The sequence below is a fragment of the Trichechus manatus genome, unplaced genomic scaffold, assembly GCF_000243295.1.
Source record: "Trichechus manatus latirostris isolate Lorelei unplaced genomic scaffold, TriManLat1.0 scaffold00024, whole genome shotgun sequence".
Lineage (NCBI taxonomy): Eukaryota > Metazoa > Chordata > Mammalia > Sirenia > Trichechidae > Trichechus > Trichechus manatus.
The window spans coordinates 129,143-153,608 of NW_004443960.1; the positions used below are offsets into that span (position 1 = coordinate 129,143).

Below are 24,466 nucleotides of genomic sequence, written 5' to 3' on the forward strand. Positions count from 1 at the left end.
GAGACCCCAGTGTGGGCAGGTGGGCTACGAGGCAGCCGTCAGGTTTATTTATTCCTACTCAACATAACCCCAAACACAGAAGGAGCAACTCTGTACATGTCTAGAAACTCACTGCTAGCTCCGAAACAACAGAAAGTTTAAACTACAAAAGGTGAGTTGTAGCCAGCAAATATAAAGGATGACTTGAGGTTGTTGGATGTTCGTCAGACTATGTCCACCATGCCAGGCAGCTCAGATCTCGCCGGCCTCCTTCTCCTCTGACCTCCGCGAGGCCGCCTTCCCGTTGGAGCCCTCGAGCCTGCAGTCTGCGGTGCCCCTCTCGCTCCGCCCTCGCTCCCAGGACTCCTCTCTCGACACTCGCTCTCGGGAGAACCTGGGGGGAGGGGGGAACCAGAGGCTCAAGGCAGCCACCGTTTCCCTGTGGCTGGCTGCCCAGGCGCCAAAAAGTCAGCCCTCAACACTGGGTGGGGAAGGCAGAGTGTCCACCACAGCCCAGGGTCCTGCAGGGCAGGGCACCCGGCCAACTCGTGCCACCCACTGAAAAGCGAGGTCTGCTCAGACTTTAATAACAGGAAGAACTGATGCTGTGATGGAAGCTGAGCAAAGGGGAACACAGTAAGAGTGCGCACAGGCAATATCATCCCACCACACAAACATATAGTTAAAGAGAGGCCACAGCCAAGCGTGCTCTAACGCCAATAGCGGCTGTCTGAGTGAGATCTGAGCGGTGCCGTGTCTCTTCGCCTGATTAGCTAGCACACAGGTCTCATGGGCTCTGGGAAGCGAGGTGACCGTCTGCCCAGGACAGGAACCTGTGAGCAAACACAACGCGGGGCACCCAACAACGTGGCTGTGTGCGTGTGGGCAAGTGCCTCCACACAGCCCTGTACGCCCCTGGCCTCACTGTCTCCTCCGGATGCCTGCCAGGCCCTTGGGCCTGAGCCCAGCCCTGTCCCTATCAGACATGGCCACAGGCCCTGCTGAGACCCCTGGCAGACCCGAGACCACAGAGAGGGCTCACTCCTGCTGCAGCACTGAAGGGCTCAGGTAGTTACTTGTACTTGGAGCTGCGGTCCCGGGAGGCCCGGCGGTGGCCCCGACTGCGGCTCCGGGAGCGGCTTCGGTGGCGTCGGTGTCTGTCTCGGGACCGGGACCGGGAAGACTTGCGTCGCTCACGGGACGTAGACCTCGATCGCCTCCGACGCCGGTCCCGAGAGCGCGACCTGCGAAGACACAGAAGGCCCTGAAGTGACTCTGCAGGCCCGCCGCGCACGACCACCCAGCCGGGAGCCTCCTTCCGGGAGCCGGGGTGGCAGCATCACCTGGACGCCTTCTCAGCACGTTCTGCTCACTGCCTTAGTGACACGCCCCCCTTCCCCGTCAGAATATTCCCATCATTAACCGGCAGGCCCATTCCAATGCCCCTCCGTGAAGTCATCTCCACCAGGGAATCCTCAAGAGGGGCCATGGCCCCCATCTTCCCCCCATTCACGGACCTTCCTCTGTGCTCACCCGGCCACCCCCAGCCCCCAGGACAGAGGGCACGAGTCTCACCCACGCTTCCTGCCCTGCCTGCCAGATTACACCCGTTCAGATACACAGACTGAGGAGTAAGGAAGCTATCCACGACTGGGAAGGTCAACGGGTCTGGACACCTACCTCCTGCGATCTCTGGTCCTTGATCCAGACCTGAAAAGGGACAAAACCATCAACAACCCCCAGAGACACTTCATGGCTCGGCTCTTAGGGAGGAGCTGAGTCCGAGTGGGCGGGGCCTGGTCCTGTAGGAGCTACGTTCCTGGCAGCGCCTCACAGCCTCACCCAACTCTCCTTCCCACCCTTGGCTCGTAAGCCCTCAGTGGTCTACACTTCACGGACAGTGCGCGTGTGGCACAGATACGTGCCCATGATGAGCCTCACCCCACCCCGCGTGCGGAACAGCATGTGCTCAGTCTGGGCTCAGCCAAGCCTCCACTCCATACACCATGCATTTGTTTTTCTTTTAATTGAGGCCCTGGGTGGTGTCAATGGTGCATGCGATTGGCTGTTAACTGAAAGGCCCACCCAGAGGTGCCTCGGAAAAAAGGCCTGGTGATCTGCTTCTGAAAACACAGCCACTGAGAACCCTATGGAGCACAGCTCTACTCTGACACACATGGGGTCACCAAGAGTCAGAGTTAATTCAGTGGCAAATGGTTTTCTTCTTTTAGGCATCTGACAGCTCTTCATCATTACAAGCAGCACTGCCGCGATCCTGTGGGAGTCCTGAGGCCCGTGGCAAACCCCTCCCACACAGCATCTTCTATCCGCGAGGCTCACCGTCTGCTCAGCCTCTCCTCCCGCTCTCTCTCCTCTCTCCTCCTCAAGCGATCCTGGTTTCTCTTTTCCTGCTTTTCAGCCACTGTTTTCTAAATAAACGAGAAATTGAGAAAATGAGGTAGGAGCAGGTTACGAATCTAGAATGCAACTCAGTACTGGCGATTTAAAAATGGAAGAGAAATTCTTAAGACACAGGCATACGTTTCATTTTTAAAGCTTCTCAATCGTGACAGCAGAAATGCTTCATCCCTGCACTGTATGAATCCAGGGACAGAAGGCACGTTCCCAATGCGGTGCTGCACTTACAGGTCACAGGGACCTGTCAGACTGCTTTCAGCCAACCCAGAGAGCTAGCTTTTTACCCAAAGGAGACTCCACAGGCTATGGGGAGAAATGTTAACAGGTGTGCCAGACCAAAACACATCTGGCTGCTGTGTGCCAAGCTCCTGCTGGCCTTAGACCTGAGTGCGGCTGGCAGGCCAAGGGGTGCCTTCATGAACCCACAGCACCACTTTCAAAACCCAGCAAACTGCCAGTGCTCGAGTCAACAGGAAGGACAGGAACAGGGATGCAGGAGGGCCTCTCACGTGAGAAGCAGCTCCTGCAAAGCTGTCACGGGACTCAGCACAGCCCCCACCCACAGCTTCTACTCAAAGCCCTTCAGTGACCTCATCTTTGCCCCAAGGGGAAGTACGTTAGAGCTGGTGAGGACGAGAGGATTATCCTAAGTGCTGTGTGTGGTAGACAGCGCCCTCCCAGACGAGAGGGCAGAGCAGGGACTGAGAGAACCCTTTCTCCTCCTCAAGACACTTCCAAGTACCCCTCTTGCCCCTCCCTGCCAAACCCCATCTCCTGTCCTACACCTGACCTGGCGCACGCAACGAACAGCAGTTTCGAGGGACCAGGTGTCCACACTCTTTCCTGAAGACCACAGGCCTGTGGTCCAGGCATGACCTCCTTTCCAACCTCCATCCCATAAAAAAGCCCTCCTTCTCCCACCTGACACAAAGGCCTTACTCATACCCACCCTGAATCTAACTCCTGCACTGCCCTGAGGCGCAAACACCTCTCTCTGGGCACCAGCAAAGGACTGATGTAAGTGATCCTGCCATTAACTCAGGCCAGAAGCTCCCACCACCCACTTTGTCCTTGAGAGATGCACAGCAAGTACATTTTGTGCTATGAGTTTAATAATCATTTATTACAGTCTGCAACATGGTTGTGTTGTTTTAACCTACTCTATACTACTCATAACTGCAATTATGTAACATTCTAGATTTCTAGATTAAGCAATTTTCTAGATTAAGCTGACACTTAGGTTCTTAAGGTTGCAGAAAAAAATTTCAACATATTCAAATTTCTGATGCAGTGACACGTGAAGGAAGGCTTTCAGGTATAAAAAGATATTACGTTAGAAAAAAATTGTGAGGTAACATGAAATAGAAATACAATTTAAATAAATATAAAACTACCAACTGCTGAAGAGCAAATTTTTAATGAGGATGACAGTGGATATCAAATTATGTTATTATTTATATTTCTTTGGATACATAAACAATAACATTGCATCTTTTTAACTACAGACTTATAAGAAAGAACTCCAACCTAAAAATGTGTGACAAAATATACCACTTTTCAGAATTCTATCAGGGTACAGAAGCAGAAACGTTTCAAGACCCAAAAACGTTTTGCCGCCTCCTCCCTCCCTCTCCCCACCCGTCTCCTACAGGGGCCCTCCTCAGGGCACAGCCTTGTCTGCTGCCCAAGGGAGCTGCCCCTTCCTGGGTGTGCAGACCCTGGGCTGTGAACAAGGGCTTGCCTGTCACAGTGTTCTACAATCTGTGTGTCTGTCCATCTGCCAAGAAGGCTACGTGCTTCCCAACATCCCACCAGAGGGTCCCAATGCGCAGTGGGGAAGGCTCCATCGAGGTTGAAGAATGACAACTCCAAGTATGTGAAACATGCTCACCTTTATTCTTAGTTTTCCACAAGTAGGATTTCAAATTTTGAGAGCCTAATTCAGGAGCCCTGGTGGCGCAATAATTAAGGCACTCGGCTGTCAACTGAAAGGTCGACGGTTCAAACCCACCTAGCGGCTCCAGAGGAGAAAGACCTGGCGATCTGCTCCCATGAAGATTACAGCCTAGGAAACCCTATGGGGTAGATCTACTCTTTCACACGGGGTCACCCTGAGCCAGAAGTGACTCAATGGCATCTTAAAAGCTTGCAAGCAGCCATCTACAATGCATCAATTGGTCCCAACCACCTGGAGTAAAGGAGAATGAAGAACACCAAAGACACAAGGAAAAAACTAGCCCAAGAGACAGAAAGGGCCACATAAACCAGAAACTTCATCAGCCTGAGACCAGAAGAACTATACGGTGTCCGGCTACCACCAATGACCACCCTGACAGGGAACACAACAGAGAGTCCTGGATGGAGCAGGAGAAAGGTGGGGCACAGAACTCAAATTCTAGTAAGACCAGACTTAATGGTGTGAGACTGGAGGATCCCCGGAAAGCATGGTCCCCATGAACTAAAACAATTTCCGAGGCCAACTCTTCAGACAGGGATGGGACTGGACTGTGGGACATAAAGTGACACTCGGGAGGAGTGTGACTCTTAGCTCAAGTAGATACAAGAGACTGAACGGGCAGCTTCTGTCCGGAGGTGAGATTGGAAGGCAGAGAAGGTTAGGAGCTGGTTGAATGGACATGGGGTATAGGGTGGAAAGGAGGTGTGTGCTGTTACAGTATGGGGAGAGCAATTAGGGTCACATAACAATGTATGTATAAATTTCTGTATGGGAGACAAACTTGAAATGTAAACTTCATTTAAACTACAACAATAAACAAAACAAAAAAAGAAGTGCCTCCATGGCACCCAACACCAACCCAGGGAAGTGTGGAAAAAAACAGGTTATCTACGGCCGGGGGGTGGGGGAGGAGTACAGGACTATCAGAAAAGCAAGCCCCTCTTCATCCTAAGAGACAAGGAGCCTCTGAGGGGGCTCAAAGGGAAGGGGCTCAAGAGTGCCATCTTCCATCCAGCCCACCACTGTCCATCACCTTCTGTTGTCCAAGGAGAAAGATGGGAGCCCACTGGTCCTTCTTCGTCCCAGCGACTTCAGAGGTAGGGGCCTGTGCCTGGGACCAACTCTGCCACTTTCTTCTGCGAACGAGCAGGAGCAGACTAAACGAGACTCCATGGCCCCTTTGGATTCTGAGATCTTAGGTCTCTTATGAGCACAAGTGGTGAAATCTGAGGTTTTCACTATAAAACTCAAGGCAAGTTCTTGGAGGGTTAGAACACTAGGTGTTCTAGAGCTAAAGAGACGGGAAGACAACCAGGACCTCTCAGGTTCCTCCATAACATGACAAGTGATCTTACCCTCAGCTGGTCCAGCTTCTCCCGGATCTGAATGAATCCCAAGTGTAACTTGCCCCCAAAGTGGTCTGCGAGACGTCGGTCATTGTCATGGAGACCAAGGTAGGCCGAGCAGACCTCACAGACACGCAGCTTCTGCTGCTGAAAACTGGATGCAGGCATGGAATTTCTATATTCTTCCTGGAGAACGGGAACAGAGAGACACACGTGAGTAATGAAGAACTGGCTACCACATACCCAACCCAACAGGGGAACTATTTAAAGGGACTATAGAGGTGATTTTCATATAAGTGAGCAGTCATGACTTCAAAGCAACAAGAAGCACTGAAAACAGACAAGCAGGAATCTGCCTGCTCCCACAGACGCCGGCTGACATCTCTGTTGTGCACAAAGGGAGCGTCATGAGGACCAGGACTGGAGGACAGATTTCCAACAGGGACTTTCAACCACAACACAGGGCCAGCCATGCAGACTGTGTCCCAATGCCAGGAAACTACCCCACAGTGCAGCCCCGAAGTTAAAATTTGGTAGGACAATACATTAGCATTTTCTTCAAAGAAAAAAGTGTGCACAACAAAATAAACCTCTGTCCCAGCAGCCACTGCAGAGTCTAAGTCCAATCTCAGGAAATAACTTAGCCTCGAGGTAAATCACAAGTGGAAAGAGAAGAAACCAGAGGTATGGGTTCCTGCAGCTTATGACCAAATTAAAATGCTCCTTCAAGAACCACAGTCAAAACAATCGCATGTAAATAGTCATCCACCCTCATTTAAAGGAAGAACTGGTATGGAACAACTTCCCAATCCACACATCCAAAACACTTCCTTGGAAATGCAAATTAAAGTAAGATACCTCACCATCACCCCCTCCCCCAATTAAACTCTGAATGCAATTAAGCAATGTGGTGCAGTGCTTAAGAGCTCAGCTGCTAACCAAAAGGTCAGCAGTTCGAATCCACCAGTCTCTCCTTGGAAACCCTACGGGGCAGTTCTACTCTGCCCTATAGGGTTGCTATGAGTTGGAATTGACTCAGAAGCAAACAATAATAGAGCAGCAGTAAGATGGCCGAATAATAAATGTATATGCAGCAACCTGGAGAAACCTAACACACAATGCTGAGTGAAAAATGCAAGCTGCAGGATGGGAACAATAAACGTACATACGTACGTACACCTGCAGTTATGAGGGCTGTGAAACGCTCGAGGTACACAGTACATACTTAGACGTCTATGGATACACGTGCACTAAAGTATAAAACACCAACTGATGTGCACTGCGATGGAACGAGAGGGAGACTGGGATGGGGCAACGGGAACCTGGGTTCTCAGTGCAACGAGCTACATCTTTTACTAAGAGAAAAAGCCCTCAAACAACGATACCCACAGTGGGCACACAAACGTCGTGGTATTATTCTGTCCCTTCCTCTAGTTTTTAAACACCACTCTAAGATCTTTCAAAATAAATTCCCCAATTATATTGACTGAAAACAGCCAATTCTGAAAGGCCACATATACTGCAAGACTGCATTTAACGTGGCATTCCTGGAATGACAGAATTAGAGAGACGGAGAACATGTCAGAGGTTGCCAGGGTCAGAGCAGCGGGTGTGGCCATCACTCACGATGGAAAGCTCTGTATCACGACCGCCTCACAGTCAGCTCTGCGCTGTGACCTTGCAGGATGGCTTTGCTAGATGCTACTACCGTGGGAAACTGGGCTACAGGGTACACAGGATCTCTCTGTATTATTTCCTATAACTGCCTGAGAATCTACAGTAACCTCAAAATAAAAAAATGGAATTAAGAATTAAGTAAGTTCTCAAATCTTTTCTGCAAACGTGCCATCCGAGGAACTGGAAACTGATGTCAAGAGCTCCTATTCTTCCCCAAAATGCAGGAGAGAAGCCTTCTACTTCATACCCTGCCTGCTACTGAGAGCAGAAAGGACACCAGCACCCAGCAGAGGCCCCCTGGGCTTCACCCCCACCATCTCCAGTGGGTAGTCCAGGAAGCAGTACTGCCCTGGGGGCACCTTAAGGCCTCCAGCACTCCATGATAGAACAGAGAGGGGCAACGCATAAAAATGTCATCCCACACCTGGCTCGGCTTGCCTCAACGAAGCTAACAACAAAACTGCATCATTAACCCAGTGAAGCCCGATTCTGGTATACATATGAAGGACCTTTTTTTCAGAATTTAAATACACACCCAACCATATAGAAAGGGAACTACTCTGTTGTTTGGGAAGTCATGGCACCTCAGCAGTGCCACTCAGGGTGTCTGAGTCACAAATGTCGCCTCAGCCACCACACTGCCAGTCCTTCTGCAAAGAGTGACACGAGGACCCACTCACTGTCTTAGTGTGGCCACATCTAAGCCTTTATATCAGAAACAGACCACGTGTACTGAGGAGCTTTTCTCGTCTCCCTCCGTTATGTTATTAAAGGACAAATCTTATCTAGGGATGTCATCAAAGGGGGTTGCTGGCCCACCAGGTTTCTAAAGCTAGCTGGGCGCCAACACCTCCCAACAGACACACTGTCACCTCCCTTGCAGCCACTGCAGTACCCAATGGTCTCGGATTGAGCAGCCCTATCACTCTGTCTCCTCACGTGACCTATCAGTGGCCTCTGACACCCACAAGCCTGACCCCTCATTGACTATTCCATCACCATGACTGAGCATGACCAGACAGACCCAGTCGGGGCACTACACACCACCCCATCCAATCACTTCTCAGTCTGCAGATCTTCCCTAAGGGGCAATCCCCCTACACTACCAGACAACACCCCCACTGACCCAAAGCCACTCTCAAACTCAGAGCCCTGCTTACTTCGTTGAGCACTTAGTCTGAATGCATCTTTACCATTTGCTCCCACTTACCTCTCTGTACCCCCTGCCCAGCCCCCTGGAACGCAGTCTCCATAGAGAAGGCCTTTCTCTCACATCAGAGTGCCTGGCACACTCACAAAAAACCCACTGCCGCTGAGTTGATTCTGAATCATATTGACCCTACAGGACAGAGTAAAACTGCCCCATAGGGTTTCCAAGGCTATAAATCTTTAAGGAAGCAGGATGCCACATCCTTCTCCTGCAGAGCGGCCAGTAGGTTCAAACCACTGACCTTTTGATTAGCAGCCGAGCACTTTAACCACGGCATCACTAGGGCTCTCAACTCTACCCAAGCCACCCAAACTAAATAGAAGCGACAGCCCACCAACGTCCCAGGGAAGCAGAAGGACCGAGAGAGGCACATGCACTAACACCACTCCATTGACCCTCCTGGCGCTCGAGGCAGGCAGGCCGGCCTGTAAGCGTCCTCTACAGATGGGACACCGCACTCAGAGATGGCAGGGGCCAGCCCTCACTCTCAGCAGTCCTGGTCCCCTTCCTACGAGTGTGCTCCCCACCGACCTCGGCTTCTTTCTTCTTTGTACGGACTTTCTCCACCTCCATGAGGATCTTCTGGGATTCGTCCACATTCCCTTCTGCTCCTAGCTGCTCCGCTTTAGCAAGGAGCTTTCCTATTTCTTCGTTCAACTCGTGGACTTTTTCTGCCTGAGGGGAGAGAGAAAGTATCAGGTATACAGACGCCCAAGAACAAGACTCTCAATGCCAAGAAAAGAAGTGTTTTTCTTGCTGTATTTCCAGTCCAAGATCCATGCTGGGTCCCGTACATGTTTTCACAAATCACAGAACCAGCCACACCATGCCCGCCTCCCTCTTGTCTCATGGCACAGAGTGTCCCTGTACGGTGCTAGCACCATCCTGCTGGGGGCCTCATGCTCTCTATGCTGCAAGCGACATGCCCTGATGACTGGGCTTTACCCTCAGGAATACAGCCAGATTGCTCCTTAGAAACAAGGATGGTGAGATTTCGTCTCACATACTTTGGACATGTGATCAGGAGGGACCAGTCCCTGGAGAAGGACACCATGCTTGGTAAAGTGGAGGGTCAGTGAAAAAGAGGAAGATCGTCAATGAGATGGACTCTCACAGTGGCTCCAACGATGGGCTCGAACATAGCAACGATTGTGAGAATGGTGCAGGATCAGGCAGTGTTTTGTTCTGTTGTACATTGGGTCGCTACGAGTCAGAACCAACTCGAGAGCACCTAACGACAGTCCTCAGGAACAAAATAATAGCACCTCCAGTCCAACTAGCAACCGCATGTATCCTAACAGGAAATGCTTTTACAACACTGAAGGGGAAAACTGCAAGCCTCAGCCCCTGAGGGGAGCACAGGGTAAAGCAGACAGGAAGGTTAGCCACCTCCTGTGTCACCTGGGCGTTCAAGACCACAGACACACGACTGCTCGACCACAGCCTCTCCAAAGTGGGAACACACCGAGGCAGTGAGTGCATCCTCCTCCCCACGGACACCCAGCTGCACTGAAGGGAGTGACAACTGCCTGCGCCCCATTTCACGCAGGACAGAGCCACCCAGACTCACCTTGGCCGAGACCTCAGCGCTGATCTCCTCCTGGGTCTCTGCCAGCCGCTTCTTGGCAAGCTCCGTTCTGCGGTCGCACTCAGCAATGAAGGACTCCAGGTGATCCATTGCCTAGTTGGGAAAAGCAGAGTGCTGTAATCTCAAGCCCATCGATCTGATGGGAAGCACACGCCTGGGTCAGTTCCTTAGAGCCTGTAGGTTCAATGGACTATGCTACAGCCAACACGTCCATACCAGGGAAAACCAGAGGTGGCTGGTTAACTCAACTGGTTATTCAGAGCATGGTCTCCTCATTGCATTTACTCACTTATTTCCAAAATTTATAAAAGGACCCCAACCCTCAATAACATCATCGGGAAGACTGAGGAAAATCAAATACATGGACATAATGAACAGTGTTCTCCAAGGGGAAGCTAGCGACAAGGCCCTTTTCTGGAGATTGGCAGGAAGTGCATATGATGTACTCACTGGTCTTTGTGAGCCACGTATATATTATTCCCTCATGTTCTAAGGGTAGAGTCCCCCCTTCCACCTCAAAAACAAAATAAAACAAATATTACTGAGAGCTGTGAATACATTCTCATCGCCTACTATCTAAAGTAGCAGGGAAACCACTTACAGAAAAAGATACTCTGGAAATAACTGGTAAAAAGAGTGGGTAAAAAAACAGTAAGAGAACTAATTATTAAGTTGTCACATATACTAAAGAGTCAACCTGCCATAACTAGGCAAAAGCTCCAACATAATTTCAGACACATGTGCAAAGACAGCAGCAGACAGGACATCACTTTTCCAATCAGCAAAAAGGGCAGACTATTAGCAGTAACAAGAAACACCTGAGGTTGTATCAGCTCAGCTTGCTCATGTCAGCATCATTCTAAATGTTGACTTCAAGTGAGTTCAACAGTGTCAGCAATAGGGTCAGTGTGATCTACCACCAAAAAACAGAGAAAAGAACTTTCAGCCAAGATGAAAAGACAGATGAAAATCAGGCCAACAGACAAAGTGATGGTAACACCCTCCCCCCCCCCCCCACTCCCTCCAAGGACAAAAGAGACTCAGTCAGCTGGGGAACAGCAGTGACTGGAGAGGTTTATGGCCGTCCTTGAGAAAGCTTAAATACTTTTTTCAAATAAATGTATATTTGGCAGTTGGCCAAGGCAGGGGACAAGGCTCCGTGATGCCACCGAGCCCCCAGAACACTAGAAAGAGGCCCAGCCACACATCCCTCGGTAGGTGTGAAACTCAGGACCGCGTCCCTGTTATAGGTCATCCAAATGCCTGCAGCGAGCATTTCACGGTGTCCAAATCAATCAATCAGACATTACTTTGTCTGACTGCACACACTTGCACACCCAGATAGGCGTATACTGCTGGAAAGACGATGCGGTGGTCAACTCTGTTAGACAGCCACTGTGCCCGCCCACCTTGACCCCGGGACAATATCCTGACAGACCAGCCCGAGGAGTCCCAGGCACCCTGTGACCCAACTGGCACGATCATACATGCAGACAGACTGACTGACCAGGAATGTGCTCACTGGGCTCAAGTGAGGGACGGACACCTGATACCCTGCAGCCTTTCTTTACCAACCAAAGCAAACACTTGCATTTTCAGCAGAAGCCAAACTGGCTACTGACCCCAACCTCTGATAATCTGAAAACTAACCTCACAGAGAGCAAGCAGAGCACAGAGACATTTTCTGAACTGCCACATTCTTTAAACAGCGGTTCTGCCCTCTACTCCTGTCAACATGCTTCTCAATTTCTGACTGGTTCCTCAACCAAAGACTAGGTTTAAATGACAAAAAAGATACGAGACCAAAAATTAGATTCCAACTACAACCTGCCACTTACTCACAGAAGCCTGAAGTCTGTGAAACAGGGAGAGTGGGTGACTAACACGCGGCCAGCACCTCACGCAAACACTGCCGGGTGTCCTCACAGTGCAGCCCTGACAGGCCGTTCCGGCAGATCTCCCTACACCCAGGGCCGTCTGGTGCTGGTCCCTGCCGAGTGCCATCCCAATGGCCTGTCCGGCAGCAGTGACCCCAGCCAGCAACCAGTGAGCCTCGGGGAGGAGCCCTCGCTGTCAGAACACCCCAAACAGCGAGGAGATTCTCTTACGTTCTCCATTTCACGACAAAGAAACTTAGGAACAGCTTCCAAACTACCACAGGTGGAATCCGGATGCAAGGACCCTGTGTTCCAGGCCCCACAGCGACGCATTTAGTCCTCCCACCAACCCAGTTATAGATAAGTAAACAAAAAAACCCAAACCCACTGCCATCGAGTCCATTCTGACTCAGAGACCCTACAAGACAGAAAAGAACTCCCCCAGAGGGTTCCCAAGGCTGTAATCTTTACAGGAGTAGACTGCCACCATCCTTCTCCTGCAGAGCGGCTGGCGAGTTCAAACTGCCAATCTCTCAGTTAGCAGCTGAGCACTTAACCACTGTGCCACCAGGGCAATAACCTGCCCGAGGCCACAAAGGGGCTCTTGAGCAGGTAGATGACTTAGGGGAACATAACCATAAACTGTACATCCGTAAGGTGTAATCAGAACTGATCTCACTTGGCACATTAAAGACAGTTTGGAAATCAGCTTATTTTGGAAACCCGTCATATAAAATATCACAAAGCAAAATAACCTGGGAAGAAGATTAACTGCATTTTCAGTGAACTAAAGAGAGAAACAAATCCTTTACGTTTTCAGTGTGTTACCACTAAAGAACTGCTCTGTAACTTTTTCACAGATTAAACTAATATGAATATTGCTGTTTACCAGTTGAGATGAGAAATGTGAAATTCATTTATTGATTATCCAAAAGCAAATACTACAAACCCTTTCGTAAGGAATTTCTGGATAACACATTCTCAAGAAATCAGGGCCTCGCCTGGTGTGGTCAGGCTGGGAGGAGCCAATGGGTGGGGAAGTGCCGGATGTCCCAGCATCAAGCTCAGACTAAGGGTTTAGGCAGGGAATAAAGGGCTACAAAGAAACACCTTTCTCCACGTCTCTGGGTGGCAGAGACCCAGCAGTTTGTTAACTCACCCTTCTGCTATCGGAATGACAAATGCAGAGACCTTTCTGACCCCACGGCTCCACTTCTGGGACTTCCCTGACACAGACTCACACGTGTGCCGACGTGCACCATTATTCTCTGAGCACCACGACCACCAACAGAGGACTAGTCGCGTAAAATTTATACACAGCCACGGGAAAGCACACACACACTCTTCAGGTCCAACAGGAATCGTCTCAAGATGTACCGAAGAGCTAACACAAAAAAAGGCATGTATGGAACTGAGTGTAACTAGACTACCATTTATGTGAAAAAGGGAAAACAAACACACACACACACACACACACACACACACACACACACACTCTCTCTCTCTCTCTCTCCAATGCCCATCTTTTAAATTTTGAACCATGTGAATGTTCTACACATTTAAAACATTGATACTATTAAAGATGCTATGCCCCTAATGAAATCACTGATGTAGGCAATGCTCCTCGGGGCTGCTGAGAGCAGGAGGCTGAGGCAGCGGGAGTCCAAAGCCTTGTCAAAGAGAAGGACTTGAATATGAAAATCACACTTCTAGACCTAACTCCCAGGTTATAGGAAGTTTCAGAGATGGTGGAACACGTTAACAACACATCATAAGGGTACAATCGCAAAATCCAGAATGTAAGAAATTTAAACACTACCTTCAACAATTAAAGACTTAAAAAGACTTAAGCATATAAACCAACAGATCACATGGCCCTTATATTGCATCCTGAGTCAAATAACTAAAAAAAATTTGGGTGGGGGGAGATAATCTGGGAAATTTGAACAATGACTGAATATTAGCTGATGTTAGGGAGTTTTAAAAATATTATGATTACGTGTTTATAAAGTCCTTATTTTTTAGACATACTATTTGAAGTATTTACAGATGCAATTATCTACATAGGATCTAATTTAAAAGGGAAAGACTCGACAGGATGAAGATGAAACAGTCCTGGTGTCAACAGTCACTGACAACTAGGAACAGGGACAGGGGATTTCATTATTCTTTTCACTTTTGTATGTTTTAAATTTCCCTTAAAGTTTTTTTTTTTTAAGATGCTAAGCAGATTCTGTCACAACCAAATACAGTACTGGACCTTTGCACGCAGGGTGCAGAGAAAGCTAAACACCAACGGCAACAATGAAAAACAGTCACGCGCCGCAGAAAGTCCACTAGGACAACTTTCTCATACATCCGTGGTCCCGTAACGTTTTTTTCCAAAGGGAAAGCAGCTCCCCTTCTCTTTATTAATTTCCCCCTAATGATATTAAAGACCCCAAACCCAGACTCTCGCAGCACTGGACCATGGGCGGGACATAGGCAGGTGAGACAGAGGACATGACTCTGGGCACAGGATGGGGGGCTGGCTTCCTCTCACTCTATCTTTTGCTAAAGTTCATCCCTAAAGGCAAAGACATTTCTTCCTCCTAGGGGAAGTAAGTGGGCAGCCCACAATACCACCTCCAAATGGTCACACACATCGTCCACACTCTGGCCACTGCTCGTCAGAACTGGAGCCCACTGACATTCAGAGGGAGCCCTGGTTAAGCGCAACGGTTGTTAACCAAAAGGTCAGCAGTTCAAATTCACCAGCCACTTCTTGGAAACCCTATGGGAGTAGTTCTACTCTGTCCTATAGGGTCAGTACGAGTCGGAATTGGCTCAATGGCAACGGGTTTTGATATTCAGTGGGGAGGGCGGGATGGGGCGGGGCGGGGGCTGGAACAGCAGAAGCAAAGCAGGTGTTTCCCGATGGCTCACACCCCGATGCACCAGGATGGGGCTGAGGGGTCGAGCAGGTGGCTCGTCTTGGCCTGCGAATCTTGAGGCCGGGACTCTGGGCTTAACACATCTTGAACATCGCACATCCAGCTTCTCTTCTCAGCCTGGCTGCCTCTCCCTGCCTGTCTGGGTTCACCCCTGTGGGGCACAATTCCCAGAGGGGCTCCAACATTCACCAAGACCCATGCCAACCACCCAAACTGTGCGAGAGACACAGTGTAAGTGAAGGCTGTCCCAGCCAGCTATTCCAGCGTGGCCACTGCATGATTCGCTCTGGTTAAACCATTCCAGGCCCACTAGGGTGCTGACGGTTTGTGGAAGAAGCAGGCCGACACACAGCCTCTGACCTGTCTATGAGAGGCAAACCCCTGAACCCCAGGTCACAGTCTGTGCAGACACAATTGCCTCACCTGGCTTGGGAAGGCAGCTGTCGCTCCATCACCTCCGACCAGCCCCAGACAGGCCGTGGAGATCCCATCCTACAATCCACGCCTGCAAAGTCCCTCCCCAGGAGACAGCGGCCGTGCCTTAAAGTACGCATTCCAGAGCTCTTGCCATCCAGGCGGTGGGAGATGCTGGAGACCCTCTACCTCCTGAATCCTTTCTGGAGTGATGAGGTGGAAATCAATAAACCAGTACACTCACCAGCAACAAGGATGACTAGGAATGGGCTCCCATAAGGTTTTAACACAATAGGCTTTACAGGGGTTGATTTGTAAGTCCAGGTTGTACCTGAGTTGGACATTCGTAACCTGGGGACTGCCCGTATATAATATGGTGCTCGCACAAAGTCCAAATCACATAATGTCCTATTTCTCAGAATGTACCATGGACGTTAAGCGCCGTACGACTGTATTTAAAGATGAAATGACAAGACATGTAAGGTTTGCTTCAAAATAATATAGGAAGAGGAGGAGTTTATCACTGAAGCTGAGAGGTGGGTACCTGAGACCTGTTGCACTAGTTCATCCCTTTCTAGTATGCTTGAAATTCTCCATAATACAAACTTTTTTAACAAAAGTTTTGAGACCAGGAAGCCCTAGCTCCCTTATGAAGCAGAGCCTCGGGATACTGACCTAACACCTACCCTGGACTGGCAGTGCCAGGGGCTTCTAGTAACTGCTCTAAAATAAAAACATTTTTGTAAGTAATATTTTATTGTGTTTAAGGTGAAAGTTTACACAGCAAATTAGGTTCCCCTGTAACAATTTTTGTACCAACTGTTCTGTGCCATTGATTACAATTTTTACGGTGTCAGCATTCTCATTATTTCCATTATATTTGTTCTGTTTCCAATGATCTAGCTTCCCTTCTCCTCCTTGCGAAGGCTTCTCATCTTTGCTAATCAGTAAATGCTGACCATTTGGTCATACAGTTAATTGCTCAAGGGAGCACATTACTCAAGGCTGATAATGTTTAGTCTAGAAGCCACTCTATTGTTTGGCTGAAAGGTGACCTACAGAAATAGCTTTAATTTCAACTTCAAAGGGTATCTTAGGGCAATAGTCTCAGGGGTTCCTCTAGTCTCTATTGGTCCAATAGGCCTGACCTTTTTTTTAGGAATTTGAGTTTCCGTCTACATTTTTCTCCCATTCTATCTGGGACCGTCTATTATGTCCCTGGTCAGAACAGTAGGTCCTGGTAGCCGGGCAACATCTAGTTCTTCTCGTCTCAGGTTAGAAGAAGCTGTGGTTTGTGTGGACTCTTAGTCCGGTGGACTAGTTTGTTCTTTTAGTCCTTGATTTTCTTCATTCTCTTTTGCTCCATCCAAGTAGAGACCAATAGTTGTATCTTAGATGGCCAATTGCAAGCTTTTAAGACCCCAGATGCTATTCGTCAAACTAGGATGTAGAACATTATCTTAGTGAACTAAGTTGTGCCAAATGACTAAGCTGTCCCCTGAAGACTAACTACGGTTGCAAGCCTTTTAACCCAGTAAACCAATCCTACAGCCTCTGTAACTGTGTCCCTATGAAATAAAACTTTTTTAAAAGGTCAGCACATGGTATTTAAGAATTAAACTGTTTGCTTCTTTCCATTTTAAACCAACACATAAGAGGCTGCCTCTAGGCAGCAGGAGAGGCCCAGGGAAGAAGGGCTTTAGATGTTTCCATTGTAACCAACCCCTCTGTTTTCACAGCCAAGGGTAGGAGCCCTCTGATCTTTTAAAACATAAAAGCAGTGTATGTTCACTGACAGCATACAAAAAAACTAAACAGAATCAAAATCTTCAAGATACACAACTTTGTATCTGTTTTGTTCAGGTATCATAAGCAATTCTAAGTTATTAAGTAGGTTTCACAAGGGTTAGTTCCAAGGGCAGTCTGCAATATAGATGCATCATAATCGACTCATTTCCCCGTTGCCAGGCATTTTTGTTACATCCAATTGTTCGATCTTACAAACAATCCTGCCATAAACGTTTACGTGCATAAATCTTTGCCTATATTTCCAATTATATCCTTAGGACAAAGATTTACAGACGTCACAGTGTAGAAATACCTTAAAATTTTCATTTCTGTCTAATAGTATTAACAATCTGAGTGGATCTGATAATTTTATGATATACAAAATGTAATTTTCCCCCAAGAGATAGTCATCCAAGAGTCTGCTATATGTCTTTTAAGATGGTGTTAAACCAATCCAAACCAAACCCAGTGCTGTCAAGTTGATGCTGACACAAGACGATCCTATAGGACCGAGCAGAACCGCTCCCTAGGGTTTCCGAAGAGCAGCTGGTGGATTCCAACTGCCAACCTTCTGGTTAGCCGGCGAGCTCGTAACCACTGTGCTGCCAGGACTCCAAAAATGCATATATGCACACAATTTTGCCCAACCAAGCTAGAAAATTTTGCAAGTTGCTCCCCCCCACCGCCCCGGCATATATTTTGGTTATCTTTTCACATCAATGCACACATTTTCTATGATTTCTACCTGGGTGCTTTCATCGTGTGGATTTAACACAACCACTCTAACCCCCTCCTATAAATATACACCACTCAAAAACAATGCAATACAGATCCCAAGTCTTCTCATACTTAGGCAATTATACCTATAAGACGATTTCTTAAAAATTCTTTAAAGGTGACTCAAAAGTCTGAAAATTTTGTAAATTTATTTAAAAAAAGAGCTGATGAGAACTTGAAGTCATAATAAAACATCTACTAAAAGTGTCAATTATGCTATGAGTTCAGCAGCTAAATAAGAAATAATGTAATAAATTTTAACTCTAGTGTCTTCTTCTGTACAGACAGAATCTTTCTTTAAACTAATTCATCATGAATTAATAAATAAACCAAAAACTTGAGGTTTAGAAAAGAACTTTTCTAAGAGAACAAATAAAAGAAACAGAAGTAATTAGCAGTACCATCTAATATGCAAAATTTTCATGTTGATCCAGCTACAATAATCTGCTCTAAAAAATACTCTTTGTACAATAAACTTTGGTTTAAACCATAATTCAAATTGTATTTAATATACTTGATTAAAAATGTTTCAGTACTAAAACAAAATGAGCATCATACTCTGGAATCAGCAGCTTCCACCCTACATCCTGGATGAGAAGAGCCCAAGTGCCCGCTGACTTGCACCCCACTCAGTGATGTCACAAGAGCTGCTTCCACTCATCCTGACAGAGAACATCCAAACTTGGACAGCTTTCAGGGACTCTGCAGATACTCATCTGGCCTACCTCACTGAGTTACTAGAGCAGCCAAGAGACTCTACCAAAACACTTGCTGAGCTATGCAAATGTAAATTACGAAGGTGTCCAATTTAACTTCAAAACTCTTTAAAAAATCGGAACAAATGGTGGATTAGCAAGTCTGTAACTTGTGAAAATGATACCTGTGTCCACCTCCCAGGAGTGACAGCCATACTACAGCCCTTCCAGAAACCAACCTGAATGCAGACACCTGAGACTGGACCTGACATGCCAGGACAGTCCATGCGGCGGGGCAGGGATGGGCCCAGGAGGCAGCGGCAGGTCCAGGCTGGTGACAGTGAGTCGGCCCACCACCCTGACAGCCGAAAGCTTCTGAGGCCTCCACTTACTGAACTTGCAACTTTGACAAGAAAAATCCGAACCAGCCTTTCTGATAAATCTGACAGCTAGGAGAACTAGAGACAACACTGTACAAAAAACATGGGACAGAACAGTGACTCTAGGGCTTCCTCTTTACAACAGGGACCTCCTGAGAGAGGAGTGGGATTACGGTCACAAGGGAGAAGAGAGGCGAGCACTGCAATTTCTAACAGTGAACAATATTACCCTGCTAAAAAATTTTAAAGTTCATTCTTCCATCAAATTAACAAATATATTCTGTCCAACCTGAAATTTGAGAAAAGACTTTATTTTTCCTTCTACGTTTATTATGCATAACTAAGGAAATAAAAGGCTACTTTATCTTGGAGTTTTAAAATCGGATCACTTGCACTATAAAATAATCCGTATTTATCAAAACACTATTGATAGCTATGTAAAAAATTAAAAGGTAGGGCTAACTTTATGATATTATGGCATGCATCTCGATAAAGCCATTATAAAAAAAAAAGAGGTAAACTCTCCCTCCCTAACACTCAGAGGTAACCGGTTAAAGCACTGTTCCACTGTATGGTTGGACCACATCGGTTCCTTTATAAAAACAAAGTTGCAATAGGCATCTTTTTCCTCCATGTGCTCCTCTGAACACATCCCTAAGATGTCTTCTGGTGGCGCAATTCTGGAACAGGACACGCAATGAAACACTGCAGTGCCCTCACAAACCCCTCCCACAGACCTTGTGCCCGGGGACAAGGACGTGCCCATGCTGTCACAGCACTGGACATCAAACACATCAATACCAGCCATCTGTAAGGTTAGAAATGTAGTTTCAACTCTCCCTATTAACCTATTCCTTTTCTACCATACCAGATGAGCCGTCACTGAGTGAGTCTTTTCTGACTTATGGTGATCCCATGTGTTTCAAGGTAGAACTGTGCTCCAGAGTTTTCAATGGCTGATTTTTCGGATGTAGACTGCCAGGCACCTTTCTTCAGAGGCGCCTCTGGGCGGACTTTAACCCCTAACCTTTCAGTTAGCAGCTGAATGTGTTAACTATTTGCACCACACAAGGAAATACCTTTCCCAGCATTAATCAGGCCATTTTAAAAGTGCATTGATATTTTGGTTTAAGTAAAAATGTTAACATCTGTGATCCAAAAAGCTACATTACCAAAACTGAGATTTCAACCTCTATACCTACACATTTCTGAAACCTGATGTCCTAATGTAATGGCCCCTTTACACACACATTTTCAGCTTACTGAAGAATTAAAACTCACAATTTTAAACTCCCACCTTTAGTTAACTCAAAGATTCAACATTCAGTGTACAATGTGTTGTTAAACAAATGATTTGAAAAAGAATTATTAATTTTTACGACTTCTGGTTTAAATAAGATTTGCTCCAGCTACCATCATATCCTCTAAAATTTCCGTTGGGGAAAGAAACACCGCTCTTTGGTTTCTGAGTTTCTCTGGCTCCCTCACCCATGCTCAGTCCCAGCACTGAACTCTGCTCATAACTAGTGATGGAGGACTAGGGAAAAGACAGGACTAAAACGGAGTGACTCTAAATCATGCAGTTTCAACAGGCCAAGGTGAGAAAAATCTTAACTATTACGATGGCTCGTGGTCCTCCAAAGGATCACAGTACTTCAACTGACATGCAGTACATCTGTGATATTAAAATTTCACAGTGGGAGGAGCTGGTTGGGGGAAAAGATCTCTAAAAATGTTTCTTTGGGACGCAATGAAGAAAAAAAGGTTGAGAAATACTGCTCTAAATGGATCTACTAATACATGTAAAATATAACAACTACTGAATACTAAGCAAATATAAATTAAGACCACAATGAAATATTTCATTTATTTTTTCCTTCTATGTTTATTCTGCATAACTAAGAAAATAAAAGGCTATTTTATCTTGGTGTTATAAAATCAGATCATTTTCACTATAAAATAACCCATACTTATCAAAACACTACTGATAGGTATCTAAAAAATTAAAAGGTAGGGCTAACTTTATGATATTATGGTATGTGAATCATATCTCAATAAAGCTGTTATTAAAAAAAAAAAAAAAACCTCCCTAACACTCAGAGGTAACTGGTTAAACCTGATGTTTAACATCACTGGAAAAAAACCAAAACCTGTTGCTGTCGAGTCAATTCCAACCCACAGCGACCCTACAGGACAGAGGAGAACTGTCCCATAGGGCTTCCAAGGAGCAGCTGGTGGATGTGAACTACTGACCTTTTGGTAAGCAGCCGTATCACTTAACCACTGTGCTACCACTAAGTTGCAAAAATTAATCTGATAATACTAAGTGTCAACAAGGGTATGTACACACTTCTTTTGGAAATGTAAACTCAGTCACTTTAAAAACAATATAGGGAGAAAAAAAACACTACGGCACTACCTTGCAAGGGTGAACACTTGCATCCCTACAAGCCAGTAATTCCTCGCCCAGGAATCCGCCCTAAATAAACCCCAGTACATCTGCACCAAGAAAACATCCAAAAATATTCATAATACTGTACCTAACAGCAAAAAACTAGAATCAACCCAAATGTCCACAAATACAGAACCAACTGTTAGTGGAATATTCATGCAGCAGTAAAAACAAACCATATCCTAAAACGTGGTAGATCTTAGAAATGTAGTAGTGAATGAAAAAAATCAAGTTGTCGAAACTATGTTACAAAACCATTTTTATAAAGCTCTAAAACAAGCAAGAAAAAACACTGTTCAAGAAATCATATAATTACGTAATAAAATATTTTGAAAGGAACAACGGATATAAAATTTAGTGATGGGATGGTGGACACACACAGGTGGATACAAACGGCTATGTTTGAGCTCCTGACTAGAGGGGCAGATCACAAGTATCTACTGTGCTTCATAACTTACGTACGTCACATTATTCTTGTTAGTCTGACACATGGCTCTTCACAGTAGGGATGATGAATCAATGCAAAATAAAACTTACATCCAACTCAAAAAACAGGTCTCTTTCTTTACTTGCAATCTCATAATCTGCTCGGAGGGCCAAGTCGTGGATTTTGGTACATTCTCCTAAATCCATGCGCTGTGGAAAAGAGACAAAAAATTTACTCACCAACACCTACCCACCATAGAAAGCACATAACGTGACTTGGAATTTCATCTGTCACCAAAATAAATGACACTTTTTGAATTCTTAAAACTATGATAAGAAAATTGAGAAAGAGAATACATCTGAGCTGCTTTATTTCTGTTTTACACCATGATTATAAACTAACTTGAAACTGGTCCATTTAACAGTGTTAACAGGGCTTGTATTCCTTTTAGACCCAGAGATAACCACACTGTAACAATGAAAGACTCATTAACTGTTTTTGCCAATTTTATTTTTGTATCAGTCACATAAGAAAAGTCTAAGCATTCTCTAAATAGAGCAGGGGGTGGAGGCAGCAAAGACCAGAGAACAGAGTATCAGCGACATCAACGCGTTGCTAGGTATTCCTTCTTGCAATCTTGACTACTAAAGATGATCAGCGCCCAAGCTGCAGTGATAAGAAAAGGAAAGAGCAGACAGAGATCAGGGTTTGGCAATTATACCATACAAAGCTCGGCTTTGTGTGGTTCTTTGTATAAAGAAAGAAAGCAGAGCAGGGGGATTCAGAGCCACACTAACCCTCGGAACATACTCCCACCCTGGTCAAAAGCTCTGACATATCGTTGGACAACTCAGCTGTCTCATCTGAGATACAAAAGCCTCCTTTATTAAAACCAAATATACCTACTCCTCACTTAGCAACACAGTTAGGTTCCAAAGGCCAGGTCGTTACATGAAAACGGAGGACAACCACATCGGATCACAAAATAGTATGTGGGATACATATATCCCTCTGGACCCGAGAGGCAGAAAATGTAGGTAGGCACTATATGTCCCACTGGTCATGAAAGGGTTACTGCCAGATGTACCTCGTTAATGCGCGAAATAGCTGGAGAGTAGATTTTTCACTATTGTTGTGAATGTGAAATGTCAGATAACAAGACAGTCAGTAAGTGAGGAGAGTGTAATCTGCGTGGAGGCAACCAAAGCGTCCGTCAGCAGACGATAAACAACCTGTGGTCCGTCCAGACAATGGAGTGTCCCTCTGCGTAAAGAACAATGAATTCCATACAGCCTACAGCGTGGACGAACCCTGAACACATTATTCTAAGTGAGACTAGTGAGACAGAAAAGGACAAACAGTGTATGACTCCACGTACAGGAAATATCTCAAACAGGCAGGCACACAAAGACAAGAAGTTAATTAGTGGTTTCCAGGGGCTGAGTTGAATAGGAAATAGAGAATGATTGCTTATAAGGGCTGAGTTTGTTTTTTTTTGGTTGTTGCTGTTGGGTGCTGCCGAGTCAGTTCCGACTCACAGCAATCCTATGTACAACAGAACGAAACACTGCCCGTTCCCTGTGCCATCCTCACCATCATTATGTTTCTGCTTAGGGTGATGAAAAACATTTGGAAATGGATAATGGTAATGGCTGCACAATATGGTAAATATAATTAATGTCACTGAACTGTACATTTAAAAATGGTTAAAATAACAAATATTTTACCACAATAAAATCAAAACACACACACGAAATGATCTGTGTTGTCAATTAAGGTTAGTCTGGTGTACTAGTATCTGTTCTAACCACACGTGGACCAAATTGGGTATTTCTTATCTAAATCCTGAATACAAGACACTGTGCAGGCACCCCCACCTTTGGCTATCTAAAACAATAAGGAAGAAATCTGTATGCTGAGGATCATGGTATCAATCAGTAAATTTTAACAAAAGCCAGCATTCCAACCAGGAGAAATGCCCGAAGTCCAAGTCATCAGACAAAAGCATGTCTATATAACTACTAAACAAAGAAGGTTTGAGACCAGGAATTCCTTTAAGCTCAAATAATAATCACGTTCAAAACCTATTTTAAACACTTTATGGTAAGAAAATCCTTAACATTCTAGTCAAATCAGACTCATGGTGTCCGACTTGTGGGCCCCAGTCTCACAGAGAGCCCATTCCAGGCTCATTAACAAAACATCTCTCAGCACCACTGGGCAGATGGCTTGTCTTCCTAGGACAGGGATCATTTTCACCTTACCAAAGACCTACTTTTACATTTAGGCTAAAATCTCTTTTCCTGTTTCATTACTCTGAAGTAAAGTCAGATTAAGTGTAGCTCCTGTATGTTGGTTACAGAGGGCATCTAGACAGAGGCCAACAGTGGTTCTGCCAAAGTCCAAGCCATAACTGTCATCCCTGTAAACCTGATGTTTGCTTCAATTTTCTAATTACTAAGTACTGTGCTTTATAATGGAGCCCTGGTGGCACAGTGGTTAAGTGCTATAGCTGCTAACTAAAAGGTCAGCAGTTTGAATCCACCAG

The 24,466-nt window shown here is 46.2% G+C and overlaps 1 protein-coding gene across 4 annotated transcripts in view; it reads right to left on the reverse strand.

The window, feature by feature from the left end:
• Positions 1–28: 28 nt before the first annotated feature.
• LUC7L (LUC7 like) overlaps positions 29–24,466 on the reverse strand; it is a 27,942-nt gene continuing 3,504 nt past the window's right edge. For all 4 annotated transcript variants that reach the window (XM_004373121.3, XM_023728372.1, XM_023728370.1 and 1 more), the window contains 8 exons: positions 22,029–22,127; positions 10,158–10,268; positions 9,119–9,262; positions 5,710–5,886; positions 2,320–2,408; positions 1,660–1,689; positions 1,056–1,223; positions 29–373 (listed from right to left, as the gene is read on the reverse strand). In XM_004373121.3, the coding sequence (XP_004373178.1) occupies positions 232–373; positions 1,056–1,223; positions 1,660–1,689; positions 2,320–2,408; positions 5,710–5,886; positions 9,119–9,262; positions 10,158–10,268; positions 22,029–22,127 (960 nt within the window). In that variant the 3' untranslated portion in view covers positions 29–231. The remainder of the gene's footprint in view (positions 374–1,055; positions 1,224–1,659; positions 1,690–2,319; positions 2,409–5,709; positions 5,887–9,118; positions 9,263–10,157; positions 10,269–22,028; positions 22,128–24,466) is intronic.